Source organism: Acanthopagrus latus, chromosome 3 (assembly GCF_904848185.1).
Source record: "Acanthopagrus latus isolate v.2019 chromosome 3, fAcaLat1.1, whole genome shotgun sequence".
NCBI classification, from domain to species: Eukaryota; Metazoa; Chordata; class Actinopteri; order Spariformes; family Sparidae; genus Acanthopagrus; species Acanthopagrus latus.
The window spans coordinates 19,490,085-19,510,861 of NC_051041.1; the positions used below are offsets into that span (position 1 = coordinate 19,490,085).

At 40.6% G+C, this 20,777-nt stretch overlaps 1 protein-coding gene across 1 annotated transcript in view; it reads right to left on the minus strand.

Annotated features, from left to right (window-relative positions):
- The window catches only part of csmd2 (CUB and Sushi multiple domains 2), a 229,725-nt gene that overhangs the window by 62,188 nt on the left and 146,760 nt on the right, over positions 1–20,777 (minus strand). Inside the window, exons 25-32 of the mRNA XM_037092394.1 lie at positions 20,555–20,746; positions 16,583–16,709; positions 6,587–6,789; positions 6,233–6,424; positions 5,077–5,215; positions 4,647–4,834; positions 1,133–1,327; positions 266–382 (exon numbers count right to left, since the gene is read on the minus strand). Of these exons, the coding sequence (XP_036948289.1) occupies positions 266–382; positions 1,133–1,327; positions 4,647–4,834; positions 5,077–5,215; positions 6,233–6,424; positions 6,587–6,789; positions 16,583–16,709; positions 20,555–20,746 (1,353 nt within the window). The remainder of the gene's footprint in view (positions 1–265; positions 383–1,132; positions 1,328–4,646; positions 4,835–5,076; positions 5,216–6,232; positions 6,425–6,586; positions 6,790–16,582; positions 16,710–20,554; positions 20,747–20,777) is intronic.

Below are 20,777 nucleotides of genomic sequence, written 5' to 3' on the forward strand. Positions count from 1 at the left end.
AATTTTCAGGTGAGAAAAAAAAAGCTCACAGTTTTTACTCTTACTTTGATAACTTTCCACAGTGAAGTAATATGTAGTTAAGTATGGCATAGTTAGTTTGAGCATGACACAGGCATTTTGTGAATTTTGGAATGACTGCATCCTAATTAAACACACGATTACCCGGCTGTGAACACTCAAAGACACACGATTAAAAATCTGCGTAAAAAATATTAAAAAAACAAAAAGACAAAACACTGTGACAGTGTGTTCTTTCTTAGCTTACCGTAATCCTTTGGCACCACCACGGAGTAAAGACAGGTGCGTGCACTACTGTAGTTGCCAGGGTAACCGGGGGACAAGACAACCCCTTCCAGACCAGAGTACTGTCCACCACACGGAGCTGGAGAGACACAAGGAGACAGGGCAGACAGAGGAGGAAGGTCTAAGCCAATAGTGTGAGATTCCATTTCTCCCCTACCGCCTGCTTTCCCATCCCCTCTGTTCCATTACTCCTAAATTACTTTTCTTGTCTGATTGGGCTTTGGGTGGAAGATGTCCCTGGTGTTTGCCACAGTGAAATTGCAATGTTTTCCAAGTGTCCCTATGGGTTAGTCGAGCTGAGATGAGGCCCGGATCTCCCCTACCTGCTTAGAGCTCCCTAAAAAATGCTCTGCACCCACTTGGATTTTTGTACAAGTGCTGATCCCAAGTATGTGACTGTGTGTTTTAGGGGGCACATATTCCATCTGACACATAACTGTCAGGTTACATGTCAGGTTTCACACCGGGAGAGCCAGATTTGGTGGCATCGGGGATGTTTCACCCATGTTTTTTTATGGGGAACATCATGCACGGCATGTTAGCCGTGTTGTGGAATGTCAGTGAACAGTCGGGATGACGCAGGTTTAGTCGTGAGTGTGAGAAGCAGATATGCAAAGTAAGGCACTCTCTTCAAACTGCAGATTAAATTAAAGCTAAACCCTCACATCTATTAACATTAGCAAAACCCACACAGCTCTATGCATATACCTTTAGGACATAGCTCCATGCAATAAACGCATAATCACATACGCATGTTTACATGTGATAAATCTATAAACGCTGATATGGTTTGTGTTCCTAACAACCGTCTCCAGATGTCAGTGTATACCAATGCAGATGGGTTTGGGTTTGTTCCAGCTCGGCTTGCCATCTCCCCCCATGATGCAAGTGAGGGTTGGGTCTCCCTCTAGTGTGTAGCCACTGTCGCAGTGGTAGTTGACAGTGGAGCCCAGCTTGAGGTCGGTGCCCACCCGTGTCCCATTGCGCACCAGGCCCGGCTCGAAGCAGGACTCCCTGGGGTTCTCTGTGGAGAGAGGTAACACGGTGGAAAATCAGCGACAGAAGGGAGTGCGGGTTGGTATTTAATGAAAGGATTTTTGCATCAAGCTGCGGTGGCAAAACTGGAATCGAAATTGTTTTCTGCCTGAGGTTCCTGATATTCTCGGATTTCTTACTTCCTCTTTTTTACCCACAACTCTGTGCTTTCCTCTCCCAGTAAATATATCTCACTGACTGCCACTTTTCTCTCTAGCCCTTGACGGTGCCCTTTCATCTGTGGCTGCTGGAGGTATGTATGGCAGTGGAGACAGACAGGCAGCTGATTGAGAGTGGCATTGCTCTGGCCCAAGGTCTGCTGACTGCACACAACAGCCTCTCACACAACGCTTCGCTGTGCAGTCAGCTAGAGAAGACAATGCACATACGCAAGCTTTCTCTCGCAACACACACACGCACACACACACACACACACACACACACACACACACACACACACGCACACACACACACACTCACACACACTCACACATACTCGCTGCATCTAACCACATATCAATCACTGCTCTTGAGGTCGTAAGAAAGATGTCCCGCTCAATCTACCATCACATTGTTCTTAGGTGGAAAATGTGCATGTGAGAGGAGGCCTGTCAATTTGGCACACTTCACGCCGTCACAGCTAAAATAAACACAGGAAAAATGCCCAAAGCAATTTAGCTCACTCTTAAACACAGTCCACTCTCACAGCAGAATTCAATATTTAATGAGTTAACGCACACATACAAAAGAGAAGGTGAGTCAAATGTTGTATTTGTAGGGAAAACTTCCATTTACAATTCAGTGTGACAAAACATGTGCAAGGGCCTAAACTACCTCCACACTAACTAGTTGAAAGCAAACTCTGAATAGGAAATACTTTAACAATGTTCATATTTTAAAAAGTATCTATTTGTGAAGGTCTTGGCTAACCTTTACTTTTTTCTCATCCCCTTGACAAAGGGCCCGACCACTTTGTTGTTGGGTCTTTTAACTTTAATAAAAGAGGACCACAATGTCTGAACGTTTTTTTTTCCCAACATTATTTTTTTCTTGTTCCACCATCTGTCACACAGAGAGGAGTTCAATTTGCTCCACGAACAAAAAACCTCCTCCTGTTGTGTGCAATCAAGCTCATATTTGTTGTGCTATAAAACAAGTATATTTCCTGTGATTATAAAAAAGAGTCTAAATAAAGTTATGATAATTTATTGTAAGTAAAATGCACATGCAACACCATGGATAAAAGCCTAGTTTCTAAGCTGAAAGCTGGGGACCTGCTGACCAGACAGGAGGCTGCCCTTCATGGCTGAGCAGAGTGCTGAGGCCAGGCATGTGGTCAGTCTGTCTGTCACCCAGGGCACCTGTTCTAGACAGGTTGAGCCCTTTCATGGGCTTATTTAGACCCAAGCCTTCCCTTGCCACTGCGTTCATTAAATCGGCACACCTGGCAAGAGACAGCAGAGGCGTGATGGATGTAGCAGGCGTTTGGTGTGGAATGGCCCCGGACACAAGCTAGCAGTGAGAAGGGTCGGTCAGCCCAGTGAGGATCGTGCCCAGAGACATTTGTAGGAGTGAGACAAAGTGGACGAGTGGCATCATCTGTTTTGTAAAATACTCAGAGGAGTTTAACGTGATGTGATGTGAAGTGAAGTGAAAATGAGCCGAGGAGTTCGTGAAGGTATTGGGTTAGACAGAAATGAGTATGTGTGGGGGTTTTGCTGTGTGTATCTGCCCACGTCTGTGTCTATGTGTGTTATTCAAATGTGTCTCAGGCATGGAAAGTTTTTGCCCACATATTTCCCCAGAGAGCCTAATCAGACATGGCCAGAGACACAGAAACAGAAAGACATAACGATTGCTCGGTAAAGAAGCTGACAGCACCTCAGGCAGATTTTGTAATGCAATTTTCAGCAGCGGGCTGACCAAATACTAGCTGGGCCAACTCGTCAACTTGCTGCCTCTTCACCAAACAGATCCAAACCCACAGCCAAACACGCTTCTGTGCCATGTTGTTTGTCTGAAACTGAGGAGGTAATTTATGTATTATTTGGTTATGGTTCATTAGTGTGGAGAATTGGAAGTGTGGAGAGGGAGTTTTTCTGAGCCACACACTGAGTCCATCTGCTCTACCAGATTGGCCATACAATATCACACACTGTATCACACACTGCAGTAAATATAGCTGGGAGTGAGTTACGGGGTAGGCTCTGTAACACTGTCTTACCAAAAAGCTGTGCTTTTCTCTGTTTATATACAGTTTGCAAATGAATCACAGAGCTGCACTGCATTAACAGGTAGCAGTCTGAAATCAGTTGAATTGCTTATACAGATCAAATCCCATCTGAACGCCAGCCAAGAAACAGAGAGCTCAGGGTCGATCCGGAATTGGTTAACCGTCTGATACCTTAAACAGCTCTAATTGAGGCTGGGAGATTTAGGAAGATTTAATACTGTTCTCTCAAGCAAAGCCCTTAACGAAGATGCGCTGTCTAATTTAGAGCTTGTTCAGCGTCTGTATATTTGTTAGGAAAAAGGCTTTAACATACAGGCACTGAGGCGTCGCCCCAGTGAGGCTGAAACACAAATGCTGAAAATGCAGGTGCCTTACATTATTCTTAACCCAACTGGCCCGTTTTCAAGGATGTCTGTGATCATTCTGCACCATGTGTGCATGAACAGAGCATTTCACCTGAGAAAATACATTTGGGTCTGCCAAACAGCATGCTGCGGTCAGCTAAGCCCAGACATGAGACAACAAAACACTGTTTGCTCTAATTTATGAGAGGCCTTTTGTGCAGCTGCAAAGCACTGATCAAAAAAGAGCTTAAACACACATGCTGTCAGCTTTTCATTTTCATAATTCTTTGCGTTAGTCGGCCACCAGAGGAGGTACAGATCAATAATGACTCCCAAGTAAACGGTGGCACAAATGGGAGGACGGTGATCAGGATGCTGCAGCACAGACACCATCTTTTCTCTGAAGCAATTTTCACACAACTAATCTCACTTGCTTTGGACTAGACACAAGAGAAAGTTAAAAAGAAACAATCTGCAAAGTCGATAAGCAGCAGAGGGTAAATCCATTCTCACTCTGGCAGAGGAAGAATTTTAAAACATGAATTGTTTAGGGGATAGAGTCTCGCATGCTATTTAAAATGTACTGTTTTGCTGAGAATCTTAAGAAGCTGAAGAGGAAAATCTCTTACGCAAGCAGACACAGACACACACACAATCAAAGTTTACACTAGCTTGATTGTTATGTCCAACTGGCGGAATATGCAGTTTTTTCGAAACAACAAGGTGCCCACCTGTGTACTGTAGCACAAATCCATTGCTGCTGAGGGAAGCATCACTGCGGAAAGCCAAGAAGAGCATGTTGGAGCTGCTCTCGATGCGATCTGGAACATCTGTGCCATAGAAACTTCCCAGCAAGGGGCTGAGGGAGTCTGGCCCATCGTAGATATGTAGAAAGTCATAACTTGGCTCCAAGCTGAACCTGGTTGCAAACATGTGCAAATAAAATGTACATAAACATTTACAGATCATGACATAAAGTAAGGTGACAAAATATTTGATGGGCATAATTTCAAAATAAGAGCAAGCATTATTTCATCATATAAAGTGAAATTACTAAATATACAAAGTTTTTATCTACTGATGTTTAATAAAATAGGTATACAGCATTATTAACACATCTTCAATAGAACATGGTGCAGTGAGTGTGCAACAACAGCTTACTGGTTGAAACTAAGAGCAATGACATAGTCCTGTGTGACGGTAACTGTCCAGTCACACTCCCTTCCATGGGGGTACGGTTCAGGATAGTCCGGTGACAGAATCAGCCCACTGGGACCTGTCAGGTTCCCGCCACATGGAGCTGTGAGCAGAGGGAAAATTATACGTAAATGAACACAAGATGACCAATTTTGAGCCATGTTATATTGATGCAAAAACCTACTGACTTTACTTCTGTCGCACAAAAATCTTGAAATGGGATATAATTTCATATCCATATCACAGTATTATTCTTAATTATACATTTTAAGATTTGCTTTACTAAGCCTTCTATGATTTTATTAAACTTCATGTAACAATCTTTTAAACTCAGCTTACTGTCATCCGTCTGATAGATTTCCTAATACAAATAATTTACAGCATTAAACAAGAGAATAGTGATAAAGAATGACATAAAATATTGGTGTTAATAGTCTCGTTTTGTTCACATGCTTAATTGAGACATAGTAATGCCCACTGACACTGCTTACCATGATCTCACCTGTAACTATCCTGCCCAACAACTCACATGGAAAAAAAAAGACCAAGCTAATTAGGCTATGCACTAATTAAACAAGGCAGCTAATTATGAGGTCCTAATTTACATTGTTCATTTACATTGTTTTTTACAGGACCAAGTGTGATCAGATATGAAAAGGTAGAAGGGTCTGACAGAGAGGTCCGTGTTGTTATTGAGAAACAGGATAATCAGATCTCTCTGTCTGCAGCAGTGACTTCAGGAGATATCTGGGGAATGCGGCAATTGGGTTTGGCACTTAAGATTCACTTAAGGAGTCTGTTAAGTAATCACGTTAGGAATCTGTATTGTCTACCTGTTTCACAAAAGTCAGACCGGCTCCAGAGGTGATACAGAAGACTGCATTAGACAGGTTGTAGGGCATAATATATTTTATAAGATAACTTTTGTTCCTATGAGCTCTTCTGTCTTGACGTCTCCCATTAAAAATTTGGTGGGCTAGCTAACAAATCTGAATACAAGTGGTGGTAAGAAAACATTTTTTTTTTACCCTCAGCAGAAACAATAGAGACTATTTTGGATCATAATCCATGTAGCATCATAAACCATATCTGTTAGTTGCACGATGTATGAATAGGGTACCTGTGCATGTAGGAGGGTCTGGCTGCCAGAAGAAGCGGCCATTGATCTCAGTGCAGATTATCCTTTTGACTCCCTGCAGGATGTAGCCAGGATCACACTGGAACACCACGTGGTCCCCGGGCTCCCTGCTGTCACCGCTGCGGGTCCCGTTGGTGGGCATGCCCGGGTCATTGCAGGAGGTTGCAGTAGAGACTGAAGGAGCAAAAGAAGGCTTGATTAACTAAATTACATGAACATTATCGTCAGTTAAAAGATCAAAGAAGGTTGTCATGTAATAGTTTACAGCTAAACCTGTGAGAGGTGAATTTTGTCTCCCCTACACCAAGCTACCACACTCCCTCCCTCTATCCTCACCAGAAAACTGCAGAGCGAAGCCCTGCTTGCTGGTGAAGAAGTCTGTGGTAAACTGCAGGCTGACGGTATTGAAGGTGCTGTGGGCATCCGGGGGCAGCGCTGAGCCGCTTAGCTCCCTCAGCAGGACCCCTCCATCCTGGGGCCCATCCCAGATCCGGAGCACATCGTGAACCTCCTCCGTGTGGAAGACCAGGAAATGCAGACTGTCAAAGACAAGGACAAGATACTTGAGAGGCCATGGCCGTTGACAGATCACTCCCTTTGACATAAGGCTTTAACCCCTGTGCATGTCCTTACAGAGCAAACTCAGGCAGACAAAAAGCCATTTATTTTCTTACTGATAAAGTTCTGACAATTGCCACCTCTAGTTTGCGTTTCATGTTTTTCAAACTAATCCTAGCTCCTCTTAATGGGAGGTAATCGTAGCAGAAGTCCATATCTCGCAGCTCTTCCATTAACAGCTTTAGTCAAGAGAAAAATCCAGCCGCTGATTGCTCGGTCACATAATGAATGGTGGTACAGACTAGGGGGGATTTGTAAAAATCTTCTTCATCATTTCTTACGATCAGGATTCAGTGTTTTGTTCTTATTACATGGTAGACTCAAATTAAATATCATAAAAAAAGCAGAAAGGTACGAAAAAATAATAATCAAGGCATTAAGGAATACAATTCACAATTAAAAAAAAAAAAAGAAAAAAAGAAAAATTGTGGTTCAGAGCAGAGGAGGAGGAAATAAATTGATTTAATCAAATTACTGAGCATTCAAAAGAATCAATCAAGTTAATGATGTGATTAAAGCAGACAATAACAATAGGGAAATACAATAACATGGTTAAGGGCAAGTATAAAAGAGGGTAACAAATAACATTTTAAAGTGAATCAAAGACGTCATATCGAGAGCATTCAATGGATGTTCCACAATGTCAGTCAAGCAGATAAGTCTGCTACGGCATTTAATAGTTTCAGTCTAGACATCAGAAAGATGATGCTGTCAAAATATCTACCCTTCACTTTGGCACAGACAGCTGTCAGACAGCTGGTGGTCCACTGGATGTGAAATGCATGCGTTTGTGTGTGTGTGTGTGTGTGTGTGTCAGCCTCAACGCAGAGGATTCATAATAGCATACTGCTGAAAGTCTTGCAATGAGCATGCGTATGCATTTTTGACAGGCTCAGCAAGACTTAAGGGATAAAATGAGATAGTTTAGAACAAACTGCAGACTGGTGGTAATGTTGACATGGGCGACTCGATATTAAGGACTGAATTGAATACAAACAGCTTTATCCTGGGGCAAATAATAAATATAATAATACAGCCTGTACATCAGCTCTTGTGAAATGCACTCAGATGAAGGTTTGCTCAAAATAAAGGAAACATTTGAAATTGTGCTGAACTGAACTCGACTCACCTACTTCACACAAAGTGTTTATCACAACAACACAGGTTCTTTTTCTCTAAATGCATGACAGCACAGAAAATAGTGTTTCTTCAGACACTCTCCTTGGATGAATGCAATATCTTGCATGCATGTCACAAAGATAGTGAGATAACACTGGGTGAGTATGAGGTCACAGTACTTTAAACAAATTCTAAATCCAAACCTTTTTGCTCCAAAGCAAGTTCCTTTTCTTCTCCTCATCTTTCAATGAAAGGAAAGAACACTTTCACCAATAAAATACTCATGCAGCATTTAATTTTTCTTAAGAGCGTAGTCTGCAGTGTTTTATCTATTCTATTATTTTGGCCATAGGTATACGCTTAGCTTATTATAAATCTGCCCACTAGCCATTTTCTCATTCTCTCATTTTAAACATGTTGAATGGTAATCTCTGTCCTAGTCATGTGGAGAAACCCATGGTATGGTTTGTGCTTTTAGTATCCTCATCCCTTTACACACATACATGCACACACACATACGCACACACACATACACAGCCTTAAGCTACAGATGATGCAGAGGAGAAACAGCAACCCACTGATATGTCAGGTTTAGCAACAAGTACCTACCGTTTCTGCATAATTGGTGTCAGACTCCGATTTCCATACTGTCTGATGTGTGAGCAGCAGCCAAAGGCTACTCAACAATGTGCTGTGCGTGCCTGTGAATATACTGTACATAACCTACTTGACAAGTCCTGCCACAATGCATGTGAAAGAAGTTCACAGAAAGCAAACATGTGCAGACAGGCACACTGGTACTTATTCACACAAATAAATGTACACTGATAGGTATATTTGGAGACAAGTTGCATTACAAGCCCACATATAAGCATCCTTGGTGGGGAAACAGTGACACACATACATACAGTACACACATTAACCTCCTTATCGCTGCACAGCAGCGCATCACATGTTTCCAACATTAATCATCTTAGACCTGGCATAAATACTAATCCTGTCAGTCACACATTCCTCTGCTTACAGTTTTATTGTTAATATTCACTGAAGCACAGGTGATATACTGTGATATACAGTGATCATTCAAAGCTCAATAGAAATAATAATATTGTTAAAAACAACAGCAATACATATGGGCTGTTACAGGAGAGGGGAGCAAGTGCAAGTTAAAGCTGTTTACTTCTCAGTACTCTGGGCTTCATAGACAACCAATTAAAATTCAAATGAGATGTTTTTGCTTGTGAAATCATATTTTAAATGCTGCTGAGATGAGTAACACTTTGAATCTCACATTGTGAGTATGGTGTATTATGCTTCAAAACATGTCATAAAACACCAGTCTTGATAGTCTATCAAGAGAAAAGACACCCATTTCTTTTGTTTAGAATTGTAAGAGCTTAAAGCTAGGACATATAGGTGTAAAACTGCTGTGAAACATGTGAGAGTAGAAGTGTCCTTTATTTAGCAACTAATGCTGAGGAGCACATGAGCAGGGCAGTTGACCATAAACTGCACCAGCAGAAGAAAGCTATTCTCTAGCTGCCAATCCCTTTGCAGACAAAGCTGGAAAAGATTATGTAGTGATGAAAAAAAAAAAAATAATAATAATACATAAGAACACATTATTGAAGATTGTGGTAGTGAAGTGACACTTTGAATTATTAAAATAATTTTAAAAAAAGTCTTCATCCTCAAACTTCTCAAACAGAGATGAGCAGTCAGTATGTTCATAATCATCTTAGACCTGGCATAAATACTTTTTTTCTCTCTCTCTCTCTCTCTCTCTCTCTCTCTCTCTCTCTCTCTCTCTCTCTCTCTCTCTCTCTCTCTCTATATATATATATAAATATATATATATATATATATATATATATATATATATATATATATATATATATATATATATATACAGACAGAGAGAGAGAGAGAGAGAGAGAGAGAGAGAGAGAGAACGAGAACTTAAGTGATGGTTACAGTATCGACCTACTTCTTTCCTGCTACTAACCTGGCTAGGTGTCCATCCCTGTCATGCGAGTGCCTCAGGCAGGGATGCTTGTTATGCAAATGCTGTTATGAAGGCCTTAGGTACCATGATCCTTTTACCTACGCTCCACATCTTCATACCCTAGACAGGACATGCTGAGGTGTTTGCACAGCAGCTGCCAGCATGAGTAAAACAAAAGCATGTATGAGTATGTCCGTGTGCCTTCAGGCATCAATGCACATACATATATACAGCTTGTGTGTGTGTGTGTGTGTGTCTCTGAAGATGTGAGTGAGTGTAAAAGATGGTTCTGGGGATTTGCATGAGCAATGTCAGAATAAAGCACCGGTCACGTGTTGGATCGGTGCTCGTGTGCTGACGGCTTTCACGTTCTAATGCAACCTTCAGGACTGTCAGACACTGAATGGCATTGTGCTCCATTTCCCGATTTATGTGTTAAAACGAAGATGGAGAGGTGGGTGGAAAAGAAAGAGGTATGCTGACAGAAAGCAGGAGGTAAGGGAGGGAACAAAAACAAGACCAACGTTAATCATTGCTGGGCTGCTGGAAGAAGAGGATGATGGCGGGAGGATAAGAGGTTGATGGAGAGCAGAGGAAGCTCTGAAAGATGGAGGGATCTGTGCTTAGCGGTCCGATGGATCGGATGGACTTGGGCTGCATGTTAGGATAATTGGTTCCTTTTATACAAGATCTAAATAGCCTATCTCTCCTTGTCACTTCCTGGGAGTGAAGGCTGGGGGGTGGGATAAGGAGATAGTGAAAAAGAGAAGATGGTCAGAGGATAAGAGACATGTGGATTGTAAGAAACAAAAGATACTGATAGCAGCATGTAAAAACCTTTCTGTCTTGGTAGAACACATGTAGGGCATGCAGACTACACTGTTCTTTTCAATGATCCAATCCTGTGATTATTTTTCTTACTCTTACTCCACACCCTGCTTTTAAAACGTGCGTGTGCGCACCTTCACACTCGCAAAGAAAGCGTTTCACAGATAGTCATCCTAAATTGTTGTTCACTGCAAAGGAACTAGGAAGAGAAATGTTAGCTGCTGGTTGGGAAAGTCCATTATGAGGGACGAATAAACAGGAAGCTGAGAGAAGCAGAGTTACTGCAGGTCTCACCAAGGAAAAGGACATTTTGGTCTCCATGTGTGGTTAACTTTTTGTAGAATCGTAGAAAGACATGTTTTGAAGTTTACAGCTAAGGGCTCTCCTTTACACTTGTCCCCTTCTTAACGAGATAAAATAGCTCAAGCAAGTGTCAGAGGAATCGCCGTGAGGAGATGAGATGGAGGAAGAGAGGGTTGGAAAAGATTTCTCAGGTCTTTTTTTTATTCTGCCTTAATTATTTTGTATTCATATGAGAGAAATACAGAGAGAACCAAAGAGCAGAGACTTGCTCATATGAATACAAAATAGTCTTGCTGCAATCACGAGTCCTGTGGGGAGTCTTCACAGCGCGTGTATGTGTGCCTGAAGATGATAAATAAGTAAGTATGCGGGGGTTTACAGGGGTGTGTGTGTGTGTGTGTGTGTGTGTGTGTGTGTGAGGGAACAAGAAGAGCGATGTAGGGAAAACATACGCTACCAACTGTCTGCTCTCACAGCTAATTGAGATTGTGTGTGTAAAAGCAATGTCACACTGAGAACTACCATCATCAATATGTGTGGATGTGGCCTCTGTGGGACTGTCCCGGTGGGATCATCCTTCAACACTGAGACACAGCCACACCACAAGCTTTGATAAAAACGTGTTTGAGACAGCATGAACAACACATGGGAGGTGACACCCTAACCGAGCTGTGGTCACAGAGAGCTTTGTCCAGTTCATGTCGTGCAAGGCACATGATGTAATAACATGTAACCAGTGTTATCACACAGATGAAAGAAGAGTTAACAAGTGTTTTTAGGCAGGAAAAGGTGTGAAATTGGGAAATGAATCAGTGAGATAAAAGTGCAGGTTATAGAACACACACACAGGCACACTTTATTTTGTTTGCCTATCCTTACCATCACCTGTCTCCAACCTAAACGTACTTTCAGAATCCAGCTTCACAATCTTAAAACACACACACACACACACACACACACACACACACACACACACACACACACACACACACACACACACACACACACACACAAACACGTACATGTGCACAAGTGCGAACAACATGGAAATGTGTCATACAAAAACACAGTTTTGGGCTGTGCAGACCCAGTGAAATATATGTGCATATTCAATTGCGACTGAGGGCACTATTCTGTCATAGAGCATGACATATGGAGGATGCACTGCATTTGAAAGGTGGTATATGTAGCTCCTTAAAGGCAAAAAACAACCCTATAAAATTACATACATGCTATTTCTTTATTACTTTAGAGCAAATATGCCATCATATTTGAATTAAATCTCTCCTTAAGCTGAACAGTGCACACAGTTTATAAACTGATCACATCTCTTTTATCATCCGCCACTGCGTAAGGATTTTTTGATAAAAATATCAGACAAATTATACAGCGCAAAGACAATAATTTCTGCTGAAAATGTGTCGCGAAATAGTTAATGTGTCTTGTAACCACCCACACCAAGTGAAATATTCAAACCAAATACTTCAACCCTAACCCTACACATATGATTGCACAACAGGACAAACTATAGCATAAATATCGTAAAAGTTTTTTTGTTTTGTTTTTTTTTCCTTCCGTACACTTTAATAGATTATCCCAGTACCAGCAGAAGCTGTAAGACTAATGTTGCACACACAACATTTTTTTCCTGCCTGTTAAATCATTAATTCCCTAACCATATAACACTCACTTTCATGTAGAACTGTTGAAAAACAGAAAGCTGAAGAGTAATATTGATGACCTCATGATACAGTAGCCTAATAATCATTAAATATGCTTTGTGTGGGAATCACATGCTCTCACACACATCAAATATTGTATGCCAATGACAATAAGAACAGCTGATTTCACGCTGAAGTAATGCTTCAGCTTCATCATCACTGATCCACCTGGTGGATAGATAAACCATTGCAACTGGTGTCCACACATGGCACCAAGGGGCGTTAGAATTCCCCACGTTCACCATGTCATCCAATGGGATCTCATTCCAGTCACAGACTCCCGTCACTCATTATGTCCCCATCAAATAGGAACATGAAGTTTTAGGAGGCTTCATCTGTAACAAGATACAAATCTCAGAGTTGCTCTGAAAGCAGTGAACAAAGAAGAACAATAAATACACTATAAAACTATGAAATTGAAGCCATTTTTGTGATCCCACTCTGAAGAAACAGTTGTGACTGGGTGTAGAGATGAACTTTACTGTCAAAATTCACTGAGAATGTTGTTTGGCTGTACTCTTTGTAACAAGGAGGGGTGGGCCCAGTAGTCGACAAGTCCATGAAACATTTCATCTTCGCCTTGTTGGTGCCAGAAATCCCTGTCAATTGTTGGGATTGTATCAATTTATACATTTATATTACATAGTAACATAATCTGCACTGAAATATTGTTATAACCAGGTATTTTATTCAACATTTTCAGTTATTTGGATTGTGGTTTGAGAAAATCTTATTTTTCAGCTTCTATTTAGTGAGTTATTGTCATTTTAGTGCCACAGATTTCCACTGCATTTAAAGCACACAGAGGTTATTGAAGAACATGATTAAATAGCGCTTTTAAAGACAATGTTTTTAAAACTATGTTTGAACATATAGATTACACATGTGGATTGTTTTCTGGTTGTTTTCTTACTTTTAGAGTAGTTGAGTAACTTCAAATTGTTGTTTAAATGTCATTGGGAATGTCTGTAGCACTATGTGATCTTTAATAGAATGTATTTGTATTCAGTATGTCAGGATATAACAGTGCAACATAAGTACAAGAAAGATACGATAGCAATAACAAGAGGCCTCATGAAGGACAGACTGTACTATAGACTGTAGAGTTCAACTATGGGCCAGATTACAGTGGCCTCCCCACTCTTTGCACACTGTGATAATCCACTGATGGCTTGTATCAACAGTCAAAACTGCAGTTTAGTGTTGTAACACACACACAGTCTCCAATTAAAGGGCATGCTTCTTACTAAATACGATTTTTTACACGAGTACTTGTGGCTTCATTGCTCAGTGTACCATGTGGCCTACATCCCTCCTTTGATCTCCGGAGCAGTACCCAGTGAATGTTCCATCGGTGAAATGGCTCATTGCCTCCCTTATCATCTCTATTCCTTTTACATTGTTATTATCTCTTCATGTCTGTATTCCACTCTCTGCCTCCCACCTATACTCTCCATCAATATCTTTGAGCAAACCAGTCTGTGGCTTTTCAGATGTCTGCTGTCACTCGGCACAGTTCCTGGTCTTTCTCACAATCTCAGTACAGTTTGATTAGTGTTCTACCTTCAGCAAAATCATTTGATATACAAGGAATCCCTGGGCTAATGCATTGCAAATTCTCCTCAATAATGAATTGCGTGGGTAGGATCAAAGGCATGGATATGGAGCATACCTTGCAGAGGAATGGCGGAGACCCAGAGGTAGTGAAGGCACTAATGAACCTAAACTAGCAATCATGAGGGACCTGAGAATGTCAGATGTGCATGCTAAGGGACAGCATGTACTTGCAAATAGATTCATCCTTACATCAGCACAGAACTGTATGATATCACACAAAATGATAAGGTGCAGTGAACAAAAAAAACTACACATGGTGGTTTGAAAGTATTTAGGACATGTTTTCATTGCTTTGGATTTACTCACTGACCAAACTGAAGTGAGTAAGTGTCTGGAACAAGCAAAAACAGGCTGTCCAACAAGTCTGACAAAGCATACTGGGGTTCGTATACTTCTGCTGATATCTGCAGATATAAACCAGACAAATACATTTTGATTGTGAAAGTACTTGCTGTCTCTTAAGTATGGTGAACTATGTTTATAGAATATTTTAAATGAATTAATTAATGACTAAGAGTCCTTTTATTTGAATTCCATTGTACTGGAATACACAGCAACACAACTGAGATGTACAGACATAGTATGGTGTGGATGCAAATGTTCCATTATGATGAGCATGTCATTTCCTCGGAAGTTAATCCAATTTATGCAAAGAGATTACAGCCGTCCTACTTAAACCAACAATTGTGTTCTCTGCCTCTTCCACATGTTCCTATATCTACACATATATTTATGGATTTAACAGTATTCCCCTTGAATAGCACAGTTCCCTCAAGTATCTGGGCTTACAAGATTGTAACATTAGTTTACATTGCTGCTTCATGACAGTCCATAAACACAGTTAATATTCTGAATACAGTCAAAGCACTTTACTTCCTCTCTGCTTAGTGGTCATCCATCTCAATGCAGCAAGAAACATGGAACTTATCATAAGCTTATCTTAATATGCCTGCAGTCCTAAGTAGCTTGATGGATAGAGAACAACACTGACACTACCACAGTAAAGACTCCCATATCTACAAGAACACCATGTCAGCACTTGTGATGCTGAAATATGATTCAAAGAATTCAGCAAAGACTGGTCTTACACATTTAAGAAGGTCTAATGGCTGGGCTTTGGATTATCTGCGTCAATCTTGGTGAGAGTAGCTGAGGTAAACACAAGCTAGTGGTTTAACTGACAATCATAACTCATTATCAACATGTAATCAAATAATTAGCTGTTTGCCTCAACTGCATTTCCTGCAAAATATAGTAACACTTATTATGCAATCATATATGTTTAAATAAAAAAAAAAAAAAAAAAAAAGATTCATGCACCCATGAATGCAAGCAGAGATCTTTGTTCATAATGGAAGCTGATGCCCACAGCTATTTAGATGCAATGTTGCCATTACTTGAGTCAGACAGAAAAGTAAAACTGTCCTCTGGACTGTATCCTAGATGTTGAAAAAATAACAATATGGGGGACAAGCTGACTGTGTCACCTGGTAGGAGCCCTGGGAGCATCTATTTGAAGTGTACCATTCTCAGCAAGACCCCCTAGAGATCTACACCCCGTGGAAACCCAGGAACACGTTCAACAAACATTTAGGGCACCTACAGAAAGGGCTGCGAGATATGGTGTAGACCTTCTGCCACTAAAACTCACTGAAGCTGAGGGACAGAAAATGTTGTGCAGTAAAACATTTGTCAGAGGAAATCATTACAGAATAGTCCAACAGAATGACCTTAAATATTTTAAATAGTCCAGTTGTTGTCCACCAGAGCTATCACCAAATATTCATCGCCTGATTTTGCCTGAAAGTAAAGCTCAGAACACATTACATATAAATGCCAAAACTAACTGAAAACTCTTCACTTTCTTTGGTGTAGTCTCAAATCTGGAGGCTCTGAGGTGGTATTTCCCCTCATCCAGTGCTAACTCAACTATTGGCCAAAAGCAGCTCACTGAAGATTGATTACACAGCAGTCCGTGAAAGTGATGAATACCACTGGAAGAAGGGTGGCTAACTTGAAAGTATATTGAGACGTGGTAGATTGAAAGAAAGCCTGGAAAAGAACAATGTAATCAGAAAACTAGAAAGCATGAAAAAAGGAAACAAAGAGTGTTGTTCAGACCTGATAGTGCTTCCAGGGGCAGCCTCGATAGTCCACATACAGTGCAGGTTGTGCTCATATGGAGCAGGGTAGCCTGGAGACAGGATACGACCAGAAGGCTCATCCTTGATGGTGCCCCCACACTCAGCTGGAGGGAGGAGAGAAGACAGACCAATGGGACGATTAAAGAGGTAAACAATGAACAGAAGTGCAAGAATAAAATAAGTACATGCTCATCAGCATTCTGAAAGTCAAATTAATAAAAGAATACAGCAAGGTTAGCATACTTAACATACCAGAAACTGCATCATCCCACTTCCAGTAAAGTGCATCACATCAGTTTCCTCTCATCATTATTAATTATTGACATAGCAGTCGTATGCTCAAATGTGATGTGCTTCATCATCTTGTTTGCAATTTGAATGATGGGAGGGAGAGCAGCCAACTCAATATACTCTGCGTGGATCTCTTTGGCTCAGCGAAAGCAATCCACCATCCTAACCAATGATCTCATCCTGTTGCCTTTGAAAGTTGATGGTCTTGGTGACTGAACAACATTCAATACGTAAGTTCTGGGAAACTTATGAGGACAACATTTTGACTGATATGGCAAGATATTTTCGTATATATCAAGGTATCAATCATACAAAGAAACATACAGTATGTGTTTACCATACAGCAAATCAAAACACCTACTGGGCTACAAAGAGAGTCAAAGACTCTTCTTGAATCACTAGTTCATCAGAGGAATGTCGCTGAATCCACTTAGGGATATATTTGCAACGTTGGTAGCAGTAGCAGTAGTAGCAGTCATAGTAGTAGGAGCAGTAGTAAAATGTATCGTATCACAGTTCAACAAGCCACTGCCCCCCCAGAGTACAGAACACAGACCCAACATAAGCCCAGTCTCTCAAAACCTTGACAACAACACAAACACACATCAGTGGAACTATAAAGCAAAACCAGAGGCCAAAACATTTTGTCTAAAACAGAGAATGAATAATGAATTGCCACCAGAAACGTACTGTGACTGAAAAGCAATTTTCAACCCCCCACCCCCTTTCAATTACCAACCCCCTACCCTTAGCCAAACAAACAAAAAAAAAAAAGTTATCCAACAACATCAGACTTGAAGTGTTTGTGTTCACATTTGAGGTCATCTCAGTTGACATGACAAGGGTTATAAGTGTTCTTGTTTCTTTTCCTTCCCCTGAGAGTGAAATGGAACCTTCAAACAGAAGGGAAATGGAGGAATCATACTGATGATGATGATGATGATGATGATGATGATGATGGCTATGACTGTGAGATCTGGGCCTTGTACAGAAATACAACAAAGATGACAGACACAAAATAACAAAGCGTGGCTGGCTAAAAGGAAGTACGGATCTTATTTAACATAATCTGCAAAAACACAGAGGGAAACAGACACACACATACACACACACATACACGTTTTGTGTGTGTGTGTGTGTTTGTGTATATATATATATATATATATATATATTTTTATATATATATATATATATATATATATATATATATATATATAGAATCGTAGGCAACTCTACTTGTTTTTGCCTACAGTACGGCATTATGACTGTAGACCTTCATCAATACATACACTTGCTTTGGTGATGCAAAACTTTGCTTTTCCATGCCAATACTGCCCCTTTTAATTGAATTGGAAAGAGAGCATCAGACAGGGACGAGCTGCATTTTCTACAGCTTCCATTTGACAAACATGCCTTTCCTTATGCTTGCAAATAAATTGTCCCTTTGTCTCCCTCCTTCATATTCTCCACAGCCCTCATGCATTATACATTTAAACTGCAATAATCACTGGCCCTGGCCTCCGATCATTTTTGCTGCCAAAGCACAAACACACAAAACAACACACATGCACACATACACAGGAAAAGTGTTTGTGTAAATAGAGTATATTCTTAGTTCCCTAAAAAATATTTATATTTTTGCTTTTACTGTCTTGAAGGGAGATGGAAAATGTAAAGGAATAAAAAACAAACTATGAGCATATTAATCTGCGTAATCTTGCTGAGGCTTTAGTCTCTCTTCAAGCGTTTTCCTTCTGTTGTGCTTTTCTTGTTGGAAGAAACGTACTGTTTCATGTGAAAAGTGAAAAGAGAAGATGGTGATCTATCACAGTAAGAAAAAAAAAATCTTGCTTCCTACTACTCAGTGCTGCCATGTTAGTGTAACTCTCTCAGAGTTTCAGTATGTCCACACATACATCTTTCTTTAAATCAATTCAGGTTCTGCCTCTCGTTTTGTCTTCCTCATAGTAGTTGAAATTTCCCTTTCTACAAAAAGCATGCATGTGGATGACCATAAGATCAGCTATAACCATTGTCAGCCAGTTAGACATTAATATGCATAAATGTGGATATAAACAAGAACATTTATTTGTTATTATCCACATTGGTTATACAGTCATATCAAGTGTTGATAAAATATGGAGCAGCTCAGGCATTCAACCTTGAATCTTTTGTCTCCATTGACTTTGACGTTATGAACTCTCCCTGCTATATGCAACTCCATTTCATTCTTCTTCCTCCTTCTGCTCACCGTAGCCATCTCATCTGTGTTCAGTGTGTCCCCGCTACTAGAAAATAATCCCACCATTACAAATGGAAGCAGTCCCTCCCAAATTCACTCTGGCTGTTAGGCTATCTGCAGTAAAATGGGCATGGGAGGACAAACGTGTTCAGAGATATACAGTATGCTGAACGTTTTTTGTACCGAGACATGAAATTGCCTGTCAGTTCGGGTTAAAACGGCAGCTTAGCAATATTATTGTAATCACCTTGGCTGATGTCAAAGAACACCATCCTGCCTGTTTTTCCTCACTGAGCTCCTGGCTGGTGTGTGAGAAACACTCAAAATGTCGCCCAAGAGAAGACCCTGTGAACTGTTTTGTGTTTGTTATCATGACACCATATAGGCGGTATGAGTGTGTATGTATGTAACACACACACTATTTTTTTTTCAAAATTGTTGCACTACTATGTTTGTGTCAACTGGTAACAAGTGACAAGTAATATCACAAATAATATCACACCATTTCATACATCCAGGGGTTAAAAACCTGCCTATATTCTATGCTTGTTGTGTTAGTGATGTGAGGAGAGTCTTATTTTATGTGAAAAGGGGGACTTTGCAACCTTGATGCAATAGGAATATGTGGAGCTAAATAGGGAACAGTCATTTTCGATGAGATAATGCAATGAATGAGGTGCTGGGAAAGCAACCAAATGGATGCCCAGAAATAGCAGAGCTAAAACCACAGGGCTTTTTGGAAACCTGCACCGGCATATTCACATTGTTATTAGGATGAGGAACGAGATCAGACATTGTTGTTCAGCTGAAATAATCTATAACTGGTTAGGATTAGCAGTGCGCCAAACAGTAAAGCAATAACCCATGTAATATAACGCAATACTACACAAAACTACTATAATGCAACCTGATATTTTAGTGGAATTTAACATAGCAAAAAGTGATGAATTGTACTGTGAGGAAAGGTAATAAGAAACCATGATGCCAGCACAAAAAAACAACATCACAAAAGGCAACATCCCCTTTACTTCATTTGTTTTATTTTCAAATAAAAAAGTTCTTCATAGCTGCTTCAAGCAAAAAAAATCTTAGAACTTTTACAGCACGATGTTAATTTAGGGATGCACAGTATAGATTTTTTTTCAGCTGACAGGAAAATCAATAATTACCTGCTTCTCATGGCAGATATTGATAAGATAACCAGTAAAGTAATTCCTGAAAGTATTCACAACTGAGGGTAAGAAAGACCATCTATATACACACACAAACACACAAACACACAAACACACACACACGCGCAGATGATTTCCCAATATATGGCCGATATCTCCTGATCAGCAGAATATTTTGACAAATAAAGTAAAACTGCTGCCAAAAGCAATGATACTTGCTCTCCAACTACTTCATCTGACTCACCAACACAGAGTGGGAGGGGGCTGTCCCACGCTCTCCTCTCCCCCCTCAAGCAGGTGAGCACCTCGGGGCCTTTCAGGGTGTAACCTGGGTCACAGCTATACGACACAGTGCTCCCTGCAAAATGACCCTTGTCTTCACGCTTGTAGCCAAACTGGGGAACACCTGGATCCTCACATTTCACCAGCTCAAAACCTTGACGAGAGAGAGAGAGAGAGAGAGTTTA